Source organism: Neophocaena asiaeorientalis, unplaced genomic scaffold (genome assembly GCF_003031525.2).
Source record: "Neophocaena asiaeorientalis asiaeorientalis breed wild unplaced genomic scaffold, Neophocaena_asiaeorientalis_V1.1 scaffold110, whole genome shotgun sequence".
Classification (NCBI taxonomy): Eukaryota; Metazoa; Chordata; class Mammalia; order Artiodactyla; family Phocoenidae; genus Neophocaena; species Neophocaena asiaeorientalis.
The window spans coordinates 399,212-418,439 of NW_020175053.1; the positions used below are offsets into that span (position 1 = coordinate 399,212).

Sequence of the window (19,228 nt, forward strand, 5' to 3'; positions counted from 1 at the left end):
GAAGCCTGCCACATCCTTTCCCTGCAGACCCTGCAGAGGAGCGAGGCTAGTGAACAGAAGACAAGTGCAACCCAAAGCCTGAATACCGACCTCTTCAGGTACCAGCGGCTCGATCATGGGTGCCTCCTCCTGCCGGGCGGCTAGTCGCACGGGGGAGGTGGAAAGCCTCTTTTCCCATTCGTTCGTGATGGCAGTGTCTGTGGAGGTTTCTAAAAAGGTTCTTTTCAGCTCACTAATATTGGTCTGATGTTTCATCAGGTCATCTTGGGTTTTATCTAGCTCCTATATTCAGAACATAAAGAATCCAACAGTCAACATTTTACGTTTGTTTTCCTTTCTGCGTGCTCTCTCTCGTTTTAAAAGTTAGGTCATTATCTCATTCGTAGTCAAAATAAAAGAATTCTGAGCAGGGCTCATGACACTACCACAAACACTCTGGTGAAAATGTGATATTTCCGAGGGAAAACAAAATCTAGTTCACGCAAGCATAAAAATCAAAAGTTTCAAAGGTCAACTGTTAAGAGTGTAATTCACATGTAACCAGAGAATTAAAATAAATACACAGGGAGGAAAGGGGATCTACGTCTAGGAGAGAGCAAGGAATCAGAGGAAGCTGAGAAGTCAACCGCACGTATTCACAGGTGAGAACACACCCTTCATGCATCATGGTACGAGCCCACAGGTTGAGCCACTAAAGGAAAACCAACACACACAAGCATGCACTGGTATATACCAATACCAACCTCTAACATAAGATTACTATGTTTGACATACACATTTTCACCCTTTATTCGCTTAATCAGACTATTCTGAAAAAAGTGGAGAAGAAAGGAAGGTAAGGGACATGGTAGTCACATGAACAAGTGCCATCCTCCACACCACACCAGCACACAGTCACCGCCACGGACCATGCTGCAAGACCTGAACACCACAGACAATGACGTATCACACGCTGGTTTCTGCTGTTGTGTTTGATTTTGAATTTTCTACCTGTGCCTTGAGCTCTGCATCTTCCTCCTGGTCCGACTGCCAGCATCAAGAGAGAGTGGGAAATAAAGTCTTACCATGCCATCGACTCTAAGATGGAAGGATGGCTCTACATAAGCCAGCTACATGGGGGCGCTAGTTTGCTCTTATGTGAGAAGGCGTTTCTTTCTTATATATAAACCACAACGTTCTCACACACAAATTGTGAGCCTTAATAAGAAGACAGGGGCAAAAGATTCCTTGCCCCTTGGGTGTTTGACATTTTAACCTGGACACTTCCAAGCACGATGAACCCACACGTGCGCTTGGGAGGACTTGGGAGGACAGCTAGGACTTGGCAGGCTGTCCTTAAAAGACCTTAGCGACGGTTCAGGAAGTGGGGGAAGCCAACATCGAAATTAAAATTCACAAAAACGGCTATGAATATCCAATGATGAGAGCTCCCTTGGAGTGTAGGAGCCCTCACAATAATCCTATGAGGTTAGCTATTATGATCCCCAGTTTGTAGACCAGAGAACTGAGGCACAAAGAACTTAACACAGAGGTTCCCACATTAAAAAATTTCTTGGATCTTTGAATTTCTTGAACCCACCTACTTAAAAACAAATTTGGGAGAGGAGAGGGCTGATACGGATGGGGTAAGTGAGGAAATTAAATAGACCACCATCAACTACAAAAATCAACTATAAGACGCGGTCCAGAGTGAAATTATGGGTGACAAGTGGGTGATTCCAGAGCACATGGCCTTCAGCAAATGGATCACTTTGTCTGGGTCTCATTGGGGACCAGACTCTCTAACCCACACGCCCCACCCTGCACTGCTGTTACACTGGCTCCGGAAAAAAAGAGAAGGGGGAGCGTTTATAGGAAGCGTTAGAGGGCTGGAGGCATGCTGATTCTACAGAGGTGGTGGGTTCATAGCCCTTCATTTTATTTTTAAGCTTCACAACCTACCTATGTTATACGTCTTCGTTTGCATGCTTCAAATGTTGTATAACAAAGTTTAAAACTGCTAGAGAAATTTATACTATTTTATTTTCTCACAGCTGAGTCATTTGTTTTTAACATCTTTATTGGAGTATAATTGCTTTACAATGCTGTGTTAGCTTCTGCTGTAGAACAAAGTGAATCAGCTATATGTGTACATATATACCCTCCCTCTTGAGCCTCCCTCCCCCCCCCGCCCCATCCCATCCCTCTAGGTCGTCACAGAGCTCAAAGCACAAAGCTGATCTCCCTGTGCTATGTAGCAGCTTCCCATTAGCTACCTATTTTACACATGGTAGTGTATATATGTTAATGCTACTCCCTCCAATACCGTATATTAAAACATACAGATGGAATCTAGAAAAATGGTACTGATGAACCTAGTGGCAGGGCAGGAATAGAGACGTAGAGAATGGACTTGTGGACACAGGGAGGGGGAGGGGAGGAGAGGCTGGGACGAATTAAGAGAAATTTAAAGTAGTAGTATTAAAATATTTTTCATTTACAGCATACCTTAGGATTACAGTGAAATTTACTGAATGTATCAGTAGTTACATATAACTAATTCTTACAAAATTCAGATGCAATTGCTATATTTGGTGTAGAAAATGATTACCCTGTAATCAGTTTATATGTGACTGCTTAAAAGAACCAGTATGATAGTTTTACAGTATTATCTCTAAATTAAAAAATGATGACTTCCAAACTTTGAACTGAACTCTGGCATTTCCAAAGGAAGAGGCAATTAAACTCCATTTTGAAATGTTTTTCTGAACGTATTTTCAATGAAGTGATGTATAGATACTACCCATAACATTTTTAGTTCTTCCTAAATACCCAACTAGAAAATATTGTTATGACTGGATAATGGAAAAAACAACCTAATGTTAAACACTATCACAAAGTAAAAAAAAAATTCTGTTATTAGCACTTTAGGAAATGAACATCTTGACTTCCATTACTATAGATAAATATTGTTTTTACAGAAATTTTAATTAGTTACTGGTAGAGAAGATTTAGAAAACAACGTAAGCCACACACATATTTAATGAACCCTGAAGAATTAACAAAGGATAAATAAGAGCATAGTATCACTGGTCAATGTGATAATTTTTTTCCCAATAAAGCACTGACAGTAATTTGTTCATTTTCTTTTCCTTGGAAAATTCATTTCTTTTGAGTGACCCAGACTACATCCAGGCTATGAAAAATGAGTTAAGTAGTATAATCTTAACAAGCATTTTGACCATTTGGGATTTTAAAGTATATCTGTACCTAGTCAATAAGCTAATTACACAAATTGTACCACCCACCCCCAATTATGGCTATCATGCGTAAACATTTGGGATAAGGGAATACATTTTAAAAAAAATACACAGACTACTGCATATAAAATAGATAACTAATAAGGACCTACTGCATAGCAGAGGGAACTCTACTCAATACTCTGTAATGACCTATATGGGAAAAGAATCTAAAAAAGAGTGGGTACATGTATATGAATAACTGGTTCACTTTGCTGTACACCTGAAACTAACACAACATTGTAAAGCAACTCTACTCCAATAAAAATTTTTTAAAAAGTATTACCAATTTAGCCAAGGGTTCTCAAAATGTGACCCTGTAATGGATAGAGTCACTGTCACCTGGGAACTTGTTAGAAATGCAAATTCTCCAGCCCTACCCCAGACCTTCTTCTGAATGTGAAACAGGAGGATGGGAACCTCCAGATGGCTCTGATGCAGGCCAGAGTTTGAGAACCACTGGTCTAGGCAGTAGAATATATTTAACTCCTACTGTTAAAAGGAGAATTTCTCTCCACCCTAAGAGGCAATATGCAAAGTTCCTAAAGGCAGAACCAGCGTTTTTGTTAGGCAACGGGCGGCACCCCACAGTGACTGTACCAACCTCAGTGGCGGTGGTTTCCCCATCAGCCGCGGTGTCCGTGCGCTCACTGTCGGTCTGAGGATCACAGAGGTGATCAGGTTCCGGGAGGAAGGCAGGAAGAGAAAACAAACCATCTCGTCAAGCGGGCAAGCCTGGGGCCTACAGTTCAGTCCCTTTTTCTGTGATCTGTATCGCACTACCTTCCCAACAAGAATGCAGGTTCAAACAAAAGCCAAAGAAAGGCCAGAGCTAGGTTCCATCAGCAGAGACACTCAGAGGAAGACCAGAGGCACACGGCCTGCGTAACCACAGGACGTGTATTAGCCAAGCTGACATGTCTGCTGCCATGTCATTCTTTCCCCCATTTTTAACTGAAACCCCTAGAAAGAGCTCCTAGAAATGTTTAATGCAAATAAAATTGCTGTTTATATATTTTTAAAAAATTCTAGGAATAGGTCACATTTGAAAAGTAACTTCACATGTCAATTTAAATAAAAAACTGCTATTAACAGTCACTGGACTTTCAGCCCCTCATTTACACCATTTTGGTAATTTGCATCCATCTAAGACCATCAGGCTGTCTGCATTACCTTTTAATTATAAAAAGCACATGCCAGTGACTCACAGGCATATGTTCTATATATGAAAAATGTAACTCAATTCTCAAGTAGGATTGCTAACTAGATATTTTTTAAAACTATATGTTGTTTATTTCGTCCCACCCTCCAACAGAAAGAGGTATAGAGAAGTATGTAATTAAATATCTCGTTCCAAAATAAACATTCAAATGAAGCAAATAATAGTAATGAAAAATAAGGAGAGAAGGACGGAGAGAGACATCTACTTGGACACAAATAAAACAAAGCACAGCATTTGACAGAGCCTAGGTTTTCAAGGGAGAATTACAATAGTAATTTCAAGACTGATTTTTAATCTGTTTTTATAGCGGTTTATGATTTACAACAAAAACTCTTTTTTTTTCTGGAGGAGAGATGAGCCACAGCCATTGACATTGGGACATCTCAACGTCCTATATAATATTACCTGACTTTCCCTTCTCAACTCTCAAACTAGTCATTATTAAAAGTCCTTCGAGCAAAGTTGTGCGATTAGTAATTTGTCAACAAAAATCCATACTGGAGGCTCTAAGGTTGTGAATCTGTCTCTTAAAATAATCTCTCATTGCAAAGACCATGGATTACCAGCGGGAGGGCTGGGACTGTGCTCTTTGTGTCTACATGACTCTGGCTGGGTTGAATTCTTGATCCTCTCCCAAACTTTCATTTTCTGTATTCCTAAAAGAAAAGGAGTTGGAACTCATATGCTTGGCCTGTGCACCTGAGGTCTCCATCCTGGCAATCTGCTCCTGTGTCTAAGGGAAATCCTTTTCAGTAGGTTGGTAAAGAAAGCATGCTGAGAGCTTTCATGACCCGACCACCTTGGCAACACACCTGGAAGGGGGTGGCTATTAATTTTCTTATCGGGGTGATCACTGCTAGGGCATTAGCATGGCTTCACCAACTGACAGTCTAGGGCAAGGCCAGTTTGATTTAGGAAGAGAAGCAGGTCACTGTTCGAGGGGATGGGATAACCCGAGGAAACCTTAGGCTTTCAAGAACCAATAAGAACGACTTGGGCTCAGTGTGCTAACTAGTTGTGTCAAAGGCCTCGAAAGTTCTTGAAAGTTTTTCTCCTCCTACTTTGATTATTTCCCTTATGGCTTTAGAATTCACTTCAGCAGCTTTCCAGGCATCTTGGCACTGGAATTACCGCCATGGTTAAGAGTGAGGGGGTCTCAGGACAGACTGACATCAGCTCAAATCCTCTGCTATTTATTTAACTCTGTGGCACAGGGGGCAGGTTTCATATTTTAATCCCAATTTCCTTCTTGGAAAATGGGGAAAATCATAGCCCTAACTGTATCAGGTAACAGATACTAAGTCTTTATGCGATGCCTGACACATACACACAGCTAAAAATGCCTATAAAAATCATAAATATTGATATCAAAATAGTATTTCCTAAGTATTGCTATTATTTTTCCTAGCTATACACAAATAAATAGCAGCTTAGGCCATATCTAAACTCCCTCAATGCCCTACTCAGCACCTAGTCAGTCAGTCATTCAACAAACATAGTACCTGATCAATATACAGTTAATGACTGAAGTATTAAAGGCTGAATAAAGCAGCTTTTATAGCAACTTTTATTTATATAATATCCTATGTCTAAGAAAAACTGCAAAATGTATGGCATGCCATGGACTATCATATAATGTGTTTACACCATCTAAAATGTTAAATCAAGTGATCAATCTTTTCCTCTGGACTTCATCCACCTCCTTTCCTGGTATTATCAAAAAATTCTTCACAAGTTGACACATAATTACGGTGAGCTAAATTCATCTTACGTCTCTGGACAGACGTAGATGATTTAGTGTTCGGCCCCTCCTTATCTGACCAAAATTCTAGAAGGACAAATGAAAAAAAAAAAAAGCTAACAGCTCTGTAGTTTGAAATGATTACAGCTCTCTGCACTGGGTTTCACTCTTGAGAAGGGCTGGGACTAATTAAGCCACTACCACACGTGACAGATGTAAGCAGTGATGATAAAATATTTAAAAAGAATTAGAGTCATTAGTGATTTTGCAAAACCAAAGTGACGGAGCTGAACCGTATGTTACAAAGTCACCCGGTTTAGCTGCCAAAGCACTTGAGGCCCAGGGAATAAAACAGGCCGTGTCAACAAATGGCGAGTGTTTTTTTTTTTTTTTTTTTTTTAATTTTTTTTTTTTTTTTTTTACCTGAATGACCTACATCAGAGTTCTCTAGCTCAGCTTGAACCAGAGCTCACAGCTCTTAACACTTGGGGTTGAGACGACATTGAACAGATGGCCAAATACAAAGTCATGTGGCAGGACAGCCGTCATGGGTGACCGAGGCTGGAGCAGAGGACAAGAAAGGCCGCCTCGGCCAGAGCTGGTTCACGGTCTCAGAGGAGGGTTTGCATGTGGGGAACACCAGCCACGCGGCCTCCAGCTTGCGAGGAGTAACTGCTGTGATTTGTTTTGCTGATGTAATGCAGACATGCCCAAGTTGAACATTAATTTTCATGCACTGATTACAACAAGATGTACACCCTGGATTAGGCACAAGATCTGTGTGGTTTGCTACATGAAAGTTCAGTTATTTAAAATGCAGAAAAACATAAAATGGCAATCTTTTCACCTTCTGTTAGCTTGATGACTAGCTCCACTGCTAAAGGAACGAAGATGAGCAGGTTGGAAACCAGCTAATATTATAAACAGTTTTTGTAGATGTTTTTGTAGATAATACTGCGTTCGTCATAACTGTAGGTCTGGACCTACGTTATTTGATTATGTTGCTACTATGAGAAATGGTGATATTCAAACCTAGGATTTAGAGTGGTTTTTCTCTTAAAATATTTTCCACGTACGAAAATAGCTACACATAGATAGATTTGGAGCTAAGTCACAGAGGATCCAAGAACCTTGCAAAGGGCTCTTAGGCAACATCAACTTGAAAAGCCTAAACTTTTCTTGGGAACGTCTTGGAGACCATTCCCACTTTTTTCCCGCTGCTGCAAAGAAACAGTCATAATACCACTAAATATAGATACGTACCTCACAATGCTATCTACTCACAGGTGCAGCTCGGATTACCATTTCTAGCTGAGCATAGAACTGAATAGACTTTCCTTTTTTAGCGTTGCTTTGACTTTGCGATTTTCTTTTTTAATGCTAGGTGTATTGGGTTTGGCTCCTGACACAAAACCCTCCAGAACTGCTGGAGGAGCCGGGGGCAGGCGTAGGCAGGAGGGTGGGTTTCAGCCAGGGGCCTGTTGGCACTTCTGTTCTTTTCCCCTGCGTTCTATTTAAAGGCTGCACAGAGGGAAACCGCTGGGCTGTTCACAGGGCAATGGAGTGGAGGGAAAGGGGAGCAATTAAGAGGAAACACTACCTGCTAGGATGTCACCTCCCCCAATGGCTCGGATGAGGGACGGGGGACTGACAGGCAGCCTGCTTTCACGGATGGAGGCTGAAGGCTCAAGTCCTTTCCTGGTCGCTAGCCACAGAGGCCCATCCAACTTCCCCAGCCTCACGCCGGAACTGAGAGAATGGGTGCCACCCAACACATGCCTTGGCATTGCTCGTGTTCATGAAATCTCAGCCCATTTTTACAGCGTATGGAAACCTAACAGGAGTCTTTCCTGATTGTGTTTGGAAACTGCTGTTTTCAACTGCCGCTCTTTCTGGTCCTGTTTCTGGCCCTGCCGATGACCAATGTCACGGAGCGTTTTAAACCGCTCAAGCCCCTCTTTCTGACCCAACACACCCACGGGATCGGGCTCCCCTCATGGAGTAACAATGACCGTCTGGCAATGACAATCAAAGAGCAGCGGGGGCATTTCACAATCTCCAGGGAGGAGAGGGAGGCATTTACAGTCTTGGAGAGCTGCCCCGAGGGTGGTGACGCACCTCAACGACGGCGGTGCTCTCTCCCGCCGCGCCCTGAGCATCCTTTACCTGGTGCGGATCACCACTGTGCATCGTTACAGCAGGGTACATTTTGGTAACTTGCCGCCAATCTAGTTGAAAGTTACCCATCCGTCTTCCGTGTCATTCCCTTTATTGAATGAGAACTGAACAGAGCCTTTAAGTCGACCCTGAGTTCTTACGTAGCTCACGGGTTGTTTATTTACAGTAGGCTCACGGCTGAGTCCTCCCCCACCCGCTGGAGTCGGTGGGGGTTGGCAGTGCAGTTCCGGGCCGGGCTCAGCCTGCTGCATCCACATGGTGTTGTGCCTAACCCCGGGGCCGGGTCGCACGCCCTGCACACAAAACCTCTGCACAGATTGGCACAGACGATAAATGAGGCTCTGAAAGTAGGACCACTATCGCAGCAGCCGTCTGAGACTGTTTCGGACCGCGGCCCCGAGCACGACAGGGACGCGTGTTCTATGCCGCGGTACACACCTCTTCCTCTGAACTGTCACTCGGGTCATTGTCTAGTGAGGCACTCAAGGAGGCCGCCTTGGGCTCCAGGCAGCAGAGGCACAGGGCCAGAGGGAAGGAGAGAGTGAGGGCGTATGGCACTGAGAAGGAGGCGGAGAGCAGGAAGAAGAAGATGAAGAGCACGCAGGGCACCAGAGAGGGCGAGCGGATGGGGAGGTAATGCCGCAAGCTCTGGGGCAGGAGGTGGCTCTCGGAAAGGTTGGGGAAGGACAGGTAGCCATCGTCATCCAGGAGAGAGGGGAAAGACTCGGGGAGTTGCAAGGAGAAGGAAAGCAGCGTGGCCCCTCTGCCCGGCCGCTGTTTGCAGCTAAAAGCCACATCGTGGTCCCCCAGGCACGGCTTCCCTCGGCCGTCAGAGTCCGAGGTGGGCTCCCCGTGCAGCTGCCCGGGGTCTCTGGCCGGCTCGACCACCGACGGGGGGTGCCCGTTCTCCTTACACCTCCTGCGGAGCCCTGTGGGAGATGCAGGGGGAGAGCGGGCTGATGGGGGGGAGGGGGGACATGAGTCAGTGCCCAGCCCGGGTGACTGATGTGAGAGAGACAGCGAGAGAGACAGAAAGCAGCGAACAGAGGTGCAAAGGGACAAAAAGAAAACTGCAATTAGTTAATTTTCTTATGGGTACCGAGAAAAAAATCGTCAAACAAGAATTTCAGCACTAGGGTTGTTGGTGAATTTTAAGGTATTCAAGCGCATGCCAACACTGCCACGAATGGCCATCGTCTTCCCATTAGACCCTCAAGTCAAACACAGGGTGGGCTTGAAAAAAGAATCAGAACCGAAGATATCTGTGGGTAATCTCAACGACTACGTTTCATATGATCCAAAACTTCTGTTTAGACCAACAACTCTAGAAATTTTTAGGATGCCGAGAGCAGATGTAACTCTCTGATAACTTAAAACCAAGACTTTCAATAACTTCTCCTAATCTCCAGCTACCAGATCTGTTACTAGGGTTCAGTTAGATTAAAATGACAATGAACCCAATTTTTGATTATTAAAGACAAAATCTCTAGCGTTACTTTTCCTTGGTTAGTCAGTTATAGCCAAAGCAGGTGGGTTTCCAAATCACGAAGTTTCTGACCCCACTCCTACCCATAAGCAGCTCCAATTAGGTTAATTCCACAGTGAGCACCGTAGGAACCTTACCTGTCCATAAAGCACCGAGGCTCTTTTGAAAACTACTGTTTTGGCCCCTTACCCATAATGTACACGGGCGAGCTTAAAGAAGTGGTTTCTAACAAGCTAACTAGCAAAAAAGGATGTGTCTTCTTGTGATGCGGTTCATCAGCACTCACTTTGCATTACTTGTGGTCCACAAATAATAGAAAGATACAATTCCCCCACCTTCCGGTTTTTCTTAGAGGAGCCGTAGGCTTAAGCCGCCTGGTTTGAGTCCTTAAGGGGACGATCAAGGCAGGCAACCCCACAATAGTGCTCCTGGGGAGAGGCATGCAGGCTTGTGCAGGGCAAGTAAGGTTCTTTACACCCTTCCTGGTCCCCGCAGTCTCCGTGACCACAGCCAGCTTTCTCTGCAGGTGGTGGAGGGATGCTGAGCGAGAGGGGTGGGAGAGAGACAAGCAAATGCCAAACAGGACCCAGGGCCAGCGTGGAAGCTGCTATAGCCGAGTTCAAGACAAGGTCACCTGGAGCCTGAAGATGACTGAACTTCTGCTCGTGTGTGTGTGTCTGTGTGTGTACTCACATGCGTGTTTCTGCCTAGTGTCCTGAGAGCATGGACATTATCTGGTCTGCTTTGTGATGGTAATCCAACCCTGACTTGGTAAATATAGAGACAGAGGGTAAGAAAATGCACAAATAAAATTATATCATGGATCTAGTAGAATGTAGAAGTGTCTTTTTCGGTATCAGACAAGTATGTCTTTTCCTAATACTCACATCGGACATTAAACACTGTGTCTTAAACAAGACGCTGCCCAAATCTCACTGAGCTGAGAATAATGTACAAGTTACAAGCCGCCTTCTGCCCGTGGAGGCTGCCCCGTCAGCTGGGGTGATCGTTAGTGGGGAAACACACCTCCTCTCAGAGGAATCTAGGGACCAGTCGCTTAAGAACTATTTTCAGTAATACATTTTCATCTTGGTTAAAAAATAAGCGCCCTCTACGTTACTTTTTGAAGACAGAGAAGAATGAAATGACGCTTCATCTTCCATGTTGCTGATTAGAGTGGTTTTTAGAGCGGCTTTTTTAAAAAAATTAATTTTATTTATTTATTTTTTGGCTGTGTTGGGTCTTCGTTGTTACGCCAGGCTTTCTCTAGTAGTGGTGTGCGGGCTTCTCATTGCGGTGGCTTCTCTTGTTGCACAGCATGGGCTCTAGGCACGCGGGCTCAGTAGTTGTGGCTCATGGGCTCTAGGGTGCAGCAGGCTCAGTAGTTGTAGCTCACGGGCTTAGCTGCTCCGCGGCATGTGGGATCTTCCCGGACCAGGGCTTGAACCTGCGTCCCCTGCACTGGCAGGCAGATTCTTAACCACTGTACCACCAGGGAAGCCCTAGAGTGGTTTTTAAAGACAGCTTTGCAGTGGGGGAGATGTAGACAGCCCTTCAGCTCCTTCAGCACAAGGCCTCAGCCACGGCCTCTCAGAAGGCATCAGGGTCACAGTGCTGGCTTCTCAGAGGCTCCGACTCTAAGAGAACAGTCTTCTTGGTCTTTCTAATCTCCCATGGCATAAAAGGCACCCAGTGATGCTGGCTTAGGGCTCCATCTCATGTAAACAAATCGCTGATCTTTTAAAATCAAACAAAGTGGGAGTGGATCGTTTATGGAGCAAACAAGTCATTTACTTTTATGGGGCACTTAATCATATTTACACATCCCTCAGAATGGAGTGTTGGCCTGGGCGACTTTCAGAAATCATGGGACACATTGGCTTTTCAAGTATATCATCTTCTGATCGTGACCTAGTTAGAAGCCGCCTTAAACGAAAAGAGTGTAAAAACAAAATTCAGAACAAAGCGCATTTTAACAGCAAAAGTGATCCAAATATCCTTGCATTATGTCCTATCCTGTTTTTATTTTTGTGTTTGGCAAAAAAATAATCTTACCCTAAAAAAGGATGATGGACTGGGTCATTGGGATAGTCTAACATAAACAGAATGATGGTACGTTTGCCAATCTGCCCATTTAGAGGTCACTGTTAAATTCTTATCCAAAGGAGCATTTTTCTACAGAGTCCCAGCTGATTCTCTGCCCCGTACTCTGCATTTGAAGAGCCCACGTGCAAAAGAGCACTTTTGAATCAAATTTACCTAAGTTTTAGCATAACCTCTAAGTTATACGGCATTTTTATTCTGCTGTTTCCTTTCACTCTGTACTCTGTACATTCCAAGACCCACTCTTGTTTTTCCATTATTATTATGTATAAACCTCCCGGCATGTTCTTTGACTTTTAGGGAGCTGCTCTGCGACATACAACATCCCGAACCAGAAGCAGGTTGTCTACATGTTTTTTGACTTTCATTTTCCTGAAAAGTTGCTTTATAGTGATGGACCTCCAGAAATAAACATAATATTTAAAAATAAATTGACTTTTGGATGAAATGAAGTGACCAAGTTCAATGAATAAAACACCCTGGAAAAATTACTGCCAAGTTCGCCCTCCGTCTTCCCTTGCAAACTTCGGCCTTAATATCCCTTTTCCAAAACACATCCACTGGCTACTCTGATGGTTAGGTTAAGATGATAAGACTGAGAGAGAGAAACAAACAGTGGAAACAGTGTATAAGTATGCAGGCTGTGGTCACTCAGCTACCAGCGGTCAGAAGAAGGGCAAAGCAATTACTGTGCATCTAGACAAACACACAGCCCTGGGTAGGAGGATGGGGCCAGAAACAAAGAAAACGGCTTTAGTGACAGTTCTGAATTGTGAGCCCAAACAGAAAAGTGTAATTCACTACCAAACGTATTGTTAAGATCTACAGACAGGACAGCTGTCCTGAAAGTCTCACGTAGCACCTCAGTTGTTCAATAAGAATTTCCCGAAAGTTAGAAAGGGCTTTTGCAGAGGAAAAGTGTTGACAGAGGACATACTAATTTAAAAGTTGACAACACGAAGGTGACTCATGCCGAGATACGGATTAGCCTAAGTCTTATTCACATTCCTGGCTTACGTCCTCAGTCTTATTCAGGAGTTCTTAGAGAGTGCACAGGTTGGGGAGACAGCGGGGAGATGTACCTTTCCCTCGGGCCGTACGGCAGCGACGGGTGTGGCTTCCTCGGCCTTTTGCCGTCTGTCGTCTTCCTCGACCCGCTCCTCCTCTGCCTTTTTCTCCGGAGTCACAGTGGTGATCAAGTTGGTCTGAGAGATGCCCTTTGTTGTTATGTACTGGCCAGTACCAACCTCTGCAGCAGACACAGAATCCTTCATGTATATTTCATGGTTTTCATTCACTGATGCTAAAAGCAAATACAATTGGAGAAATAAAGACCAAAACAGTTAAGTCAGAAGACAGACGGACACCACCGATTGCTCCCGTTACAGCAAAAATCCCCCCATAAAATACCAGGTTTCTCTTCAAAAGACAGGTCAGCCCTGCAGGTACTCTCATCTAAGCAACGCCACAGATTCATCCTTCTGTTGTCACCCATAACTGCGTTTAAGCGTGATTTCAATGCTCATCTCTCAAAGCCACCAGAATAATTTCCATCCACTTCTCAGGCTCTCTGGTGAGGATGTGTGTGAGGGTGGAGGTGAGTGGAAGGATGCGGGGCTGAGTGGCCACCGAGGCTGTTACCCACAGAGTAACTGGCGGAGCACCAGACACTCGGGGCAAGTTCCACAACTAACAGGAGACAGACAACTAACTGCCCTAGCGCACTTGACTCTAAACAGAGCTGTGCAAGTGCCACTCATTAAGGAGCACTGAAATGTTTTATTATTATTATTATTATTACTATTACTACTACTATTAGTGCTTGGAAAGTCTATCGCTTCTACAATATAAAAGCTACACAAGTAATAATGAAAAGTAACCATTTACTGGGCAGAGATTATAGAATTCAGATGGTAACTCTGTTCAACTGAAGTGCAGAAATGTTTTAATTTCTACTGTGCTTTAAAAAGACTACCACGATATGCATACATTCATTCATCTCTAGTATTTTGGGAAAACAAGACAAACGTTGCTAATGAAATTCATGCAAGTGCAAAGCACGCAAACGTAAGAGAGAACACCCAGCCTTTCGTCTCAGCTAAAATGTCTCAGTGAAAGAGATGCTTAATTTAGTTAGACTTTTGAAATTTGGTACTCATTCTTTTAGGTTTTAGGTACCATAAAATTTACTGAAATTTAGAAAGGCTGCTTTTCAAATCGTAGGCAAAATTTAATCTGCTTTCATATTTCAGGAAATTTAAAACATAAATGTAAGAAAAAGCTCTGAAATCCTTTGAATAGTAAACCGTTTTACTAAAATACCTTCACTAAGATATTTTACATCTCTTACTGATGACGAAAAAGCTCATATGAGACACAGTTTCCTAAAAGGCTTGTTAGGCTGTTCTAACAGACGATGCAATCTTGCAAAAAGCAGTTTCTATTCCAACATGCAGCCATGGCCCCCCCGAGCAGCAGCTCAGAGAAACATACGAGAATTGGCAGGACCCCAAAGGGTGAGAGACAACACATACTAACATCACTTTTGGGCAGGGAGAAAGAGACAGCATGGAATTAGTACATTGATTTCACAATTGTCTTGTGTCTTCTCAGCAATCATTATCACACAGAAGGTCACAAGGAAAACAACATTCACAACAAATGTGTCCCCTCGGGTTCACATCGCAGGACAGAGTGGATGACATTCGGGGAAGAAAGCTGTGATTCTACACAAGTTCCTCCAGCACTGACTTAGAGAACACACACTAGTTTACACAGACTCTTCAAGGAAGAGGAGATGAGGCGCTGCCAAAAGAAGTGTCATAGTCAATGTGAATTTTTCAGTATCTTAATCTGACTCAAAACGGTCCTAATAAACAATTTTCCCCAAAAGTTTGGCTCTCAGAGATTCTAAAAACGGGACATTGTTATAGAAGGTAGAGAATGGTAAGACTGACTTCCTAGGCCAGCTCACAAAAGCCTAAAGAATGATTATCAATATACCTACTGAGATCATTATGATTACATCTGTAACAAGACTGCCTTCACCTACGTCTTATTCACTCTTCGCAATAACCTGTCAGAGGTGGCCTTGATCCCACCTTACAGATGATGACTAAAGCTGGGACCTGCAGACAGTACTTCATCCACCCACCGCTGTACAGACAGACGGTCTGAACTTATCTATGCTAGGCGAGCATTCCTCCTACTTCTCTAATATAGTTTATAACAACGATACAGCACTAATAACACAATTTTTACTTCCTCTAAGTATCCCTTTGGGACAGTGAAGTCTTCCAAATCTGGCGATCCAGGGAGTTCGCTTCCCTACAAGCCACCTCGGGGTTTGGCGAAATGGAAGGAAGAACTGAGACTCCATGGTGAGTGGGCAGCAAAAAAGGCCAGGAGGGAGGTGATACCAGGCACCTGTAACTTTTATTTGTTTCTATCTATGCTTTTGCTTATTATTAAAATTGTACACACATGCTAGAAACTTCTCTTTTTATGTGCCCAGGATAAGTCTCCTATAAAACACCTCACCCCCAAGGAGCCCTGGATTAGGAGGCAGAGGTCTGGCCACAGTCGTGCCCTGGTGTCTGGGGGGAATGGTTCTGGGGCCCCCGTGGATAAGCAAAATCCACGGATGCTCAAGTCCCTTACACAAAATGGTGTACGTAGTACAATGAATACAGCTGGCCCTCGGTGTCTGTGGGTTTCACATCTACGGATATAGAGGTTCCAACTTTCCTACAGCTGCCATGTCTTGGAGCAGAAAGTACATCTGCATGTACCTCTGGACAGCCACAGAAGACTGCTCCACAAAACAAAAGCCTGCAAAAGACTCATTATTATGCCTTAAAAATGCTACCTAAGTGATGCAGTGACTCTCTCCCTGTGGTACTCACCCATCTGACTTCACGGTACAGAATATTTACACAGCAACGCTCTCCCAGTCCAGCTGGTGTAGTAATTAATGTTAACCAGGACAATTTCCTTAGAGCCCTTTTGCTCTGTCATTTGAATGTCATCCTTTCTATCAGCTATTATTCACTGACTGATAAAAGTCACGTTTTATTCATAACCTTTTTAAAGAAACAGAGATAAATCTAATGCACAGTTTTCTTTCGGAAACAAATCACCTAAAACCAACCTGATAATCATTTACCATCTGCTGAAAAGAGAAACAAATTACTTATAAGTATGTGATTACTATATTTAGAATGAGAGCACCCTTCTCCAAATTCAGGGTGCCAGCTTATGAAAGCTACTTCATTCCCCAAGTACCATTCTTTTGTGTGATTTTATATAAACCCACCAAGAACAGACATTAGACTCACACAGGCACCTTTTCAGGGGGGTTGGTTAAAATGTGCCACTCAGCCGAAGACCAACAAGTGCTCTTCCTTTCATGCTATCGCAGAGTACCTGTGTCCATCAGAGGCTCACGATGGTTTCTCGCTGCTCGGTAGCCACTAGCAATCATTAAGGGGAGCAGTGCCTACCTCCGTCCAAGCTGCGAGACATGGTATAACGTTTGCTGGACGAACGCTCGAAGTAAGGGGCCGGGCGGTCTATCAATGCACTAGCTCTCCTGGTTTGGGCTTGTGTTCTGCCACTGTAACGAAACTTGGACCCCAAGGTAAGGAACTTCTTTGGAGGTGCTTCTGGTAACAACAGTCTGGAGATATTAAAGGAAAAACATCAGCAAGACTATTAAGCCACATACTAAGAATGCTAACTTATTACTCTGTTCCGAAAGGTAAAGTGCTTTGTGTACTCAAGGTTGAACCCCCAACCTGCCATTCGGTGAACCTGGTTTTATAAGGAAAAAAAGTCACTTCACACAGTGTGTATCAACTAGGGATGTTGTAGAGAGGCTAGAAGCACAACAGGGGTGGAGCTGGACTAGATGAATTTGAACATCCTATGGAACTGGAGAGTCTGTGGTTCTACAAACCCAGAGAGCAATTAAGTAGGGGATGTTAGTGAAGAACAGTGATCATTTATTACTTTGTAGACACAAATCTGAGGGCTTTAGTACTTACTGGATGTGGGCAAAGGGGTGCATGGTATTGAAAAGCTACTGAAAGAGTAAGGAAGGGATTGGACATCTGAAGTGGATGTTCTAGAAAAATAATGAAAAACCTCTCAAGATAATGAAGGGGAGATGAGACAGATAAGTATACAACAAATTAAGGAAAATCCTTCTAATTTAGTCAGAAGTTCTTTTAGGATTTATCAAGAAATCTGGCGGCAACAAACGTGAAGGAATAGAAAGGATCTTGTGGTCACATTCTTCTTTCCAACAACCTTTTATCAGTGTAGGTGATTCCAATCATTCTAATTCTTCCTTAGGAAAGACCAAAATGATCTCTACCCACCTGAAAAATGTATGGTGTTCCACACACACTTTCCACAAACGCTTGGCCGCTCTATGGTTGGGCAGCTTAAACCCGATGGTGCTTTCAAATTGTTCAAACTAAATTTAAAAGACATATTGAAGAGTAGAGTGAAGTTTGGAATCATAAATAACATGAAAGCAAATAATATACAAAGTCAAAATACCACCCACAAATTTTTCCTTTACTCCCTAAATCAATTGCTATACACAGATTTCATGCTATACACATTCACTCATTAAAAAAAATCTCATATCTATCTCCTTAAAATGCTGCAGGTACAGACAACCACATATGCATGTAGTAAAAGTTTCATGTACAAGGATGAATCTTATGAAAACTAAATGCAAAAAAAGAAGAATATTTGTATTCCTTCCAGAGACCAGTTTGTCCTGATCTGATTTCTAAGCCTAATCGTCATAGTTTCTCCCTGACATCATGACTTCAGTTGGAACGCAAAGAAATGAATAAAACAGCATTCTCAGGATGACATTTTCTCCTTGTATCTGGTCTGGAAATATGCGCATATCCTAGGTATTTGATGACTTGGTATCAGATACTGCTGCTTTTATTTGTGCATTCTAATATGGATTATCAGGTCAAATGCTAACATCTCTCAATATTATACAGTCGTCCCTCGGTATCCAAAGGGGATTGGTTCCAGGACCCCTGTGGATACCAAAACCTGTGAATGCTCAAATCCCTTACATAAAATAGCATACTACACATGCATATAACTTATGCAGCCCTCCCATATACTTTAAATCATCTCTAGACTACTTATAATGCCTAACACAATGTAACTGCCAGGTAAACAGTTGAAATACAACGTGAATGCTACGGAAACAGCTGCCTGCATGCAGCAAATTCAAGGTTTGCTGTCTGGTACTCTCTAGAAGTTTTTTCCCCGAATGTTTTCAATCCACAGTTGGTTGCATCCACAGATGCAGAACCCTGGGATACGGAGGGCCGACTGTATAAGGTCAGGGATCGGGAGAACACATTTTCATATTTTTCAGCATGTAGAGTTCAGATGATACTCCATCAGCCATCTGCTTTTTCAGGGTGAGATAGCTAACTTCCCGAGTAATATATTTTAATATTACTATGGCAGATATTCAAGAAATTTTTTTTATTTTCTGAAGACAGGATACATCAGGCCACCAGAGGGCAATCATCTTAAACAGTAAAAGCCTTCCCCAAAGAGCCCAAACCCCCCAGACTACTGGTATAATCGATAGCAGAAGTAATTTATGCAGCAAAGAACCAAGGGGAGGGGTCCTGTGCGAGGTATGTGAACTTTAGCTATTCCGGACCTCTGTTTCTTGTTCACTGAGTGGGACTGGCCAGGGGGAGAAGGGGAAATACATCACGGGTGGCTCTAAATGCAGTCGCCTTCCCCATTTTCTCCCTCTCTGACGTTCCTGTCCAGGGACGGTCATGAAACTCACCCCCGTCCAATGGACCCAGTCAACTGACAAGCCAGAGGAAGGGACCTTGACTAAACCATCCTCCATTTATTCATCCTGCATCTCACATGGACGACACGCCATGCTAAGGCCAGGGGTTTTACAGAAGAGTCAGCTAGCTCTTCCCGGAAGAAGCGGGAAGCCGGGAAGTTTCTCTTACTGCTCTGTCTTGCTCAGCACAAAGATGAGAGAGATCCCAGCACTTTTTGAACGTTTCTCTGTCTCTCTCTCTGTGCTCTGTATCCACTTCTTCCGACCGCTTCAGAGCCTTCGTGCCACCAGTAATTCCTTCTCACTCATTCTTCTCAGCCTATGAATATGGTTGTAAAAAAGGGGGGGGGGGGGAACGTTT

General features: G+C 43.4%; 1 protein-coding gene across 5 annotated transcripts in view; it reads right to left on the reverse strand.

The window, feature by feature from the left end:
* EPB41L3 (erythrocyte membrane protein band 4.1 like 3) overlaps positions 1-19,228 on the reverse strand; it is an 85,469-nt gene that overhangs the window by 13,763 nt on the left and 52,478 nt on the right. For 3 of the 5 annotated variants that reach the window (XM_024763913.1, XM_024763912.1, XM_024763916.1), the window contains exons 9-13: positions 17,390-17,487; positions 16,511-16,686; positions 13,091-13,311; positions 3,883-3,936; positions 91-282 (exon numbers count right to left, since the gene is read on the reverse strand). In XM_024763913.1, coding sequence (XP_024619681.1) covers positions 91-282; positions 3,883-3,936; positions 13,091-13,311; positions 16,511-16,686; positions 17,390-17,487 — 741 coding nt within the window. The remainder of the gene's footprint in view (positions 1-90; positions 283-3,882; positions 3,937-13,090; positions 13,312-16,510; positions 16,687-17,389; positions 17,488-19,228) is intronic. The other 2 variants (XM_024763914.1, XM_024763915.1) reach the window with 2 other exon arrangements.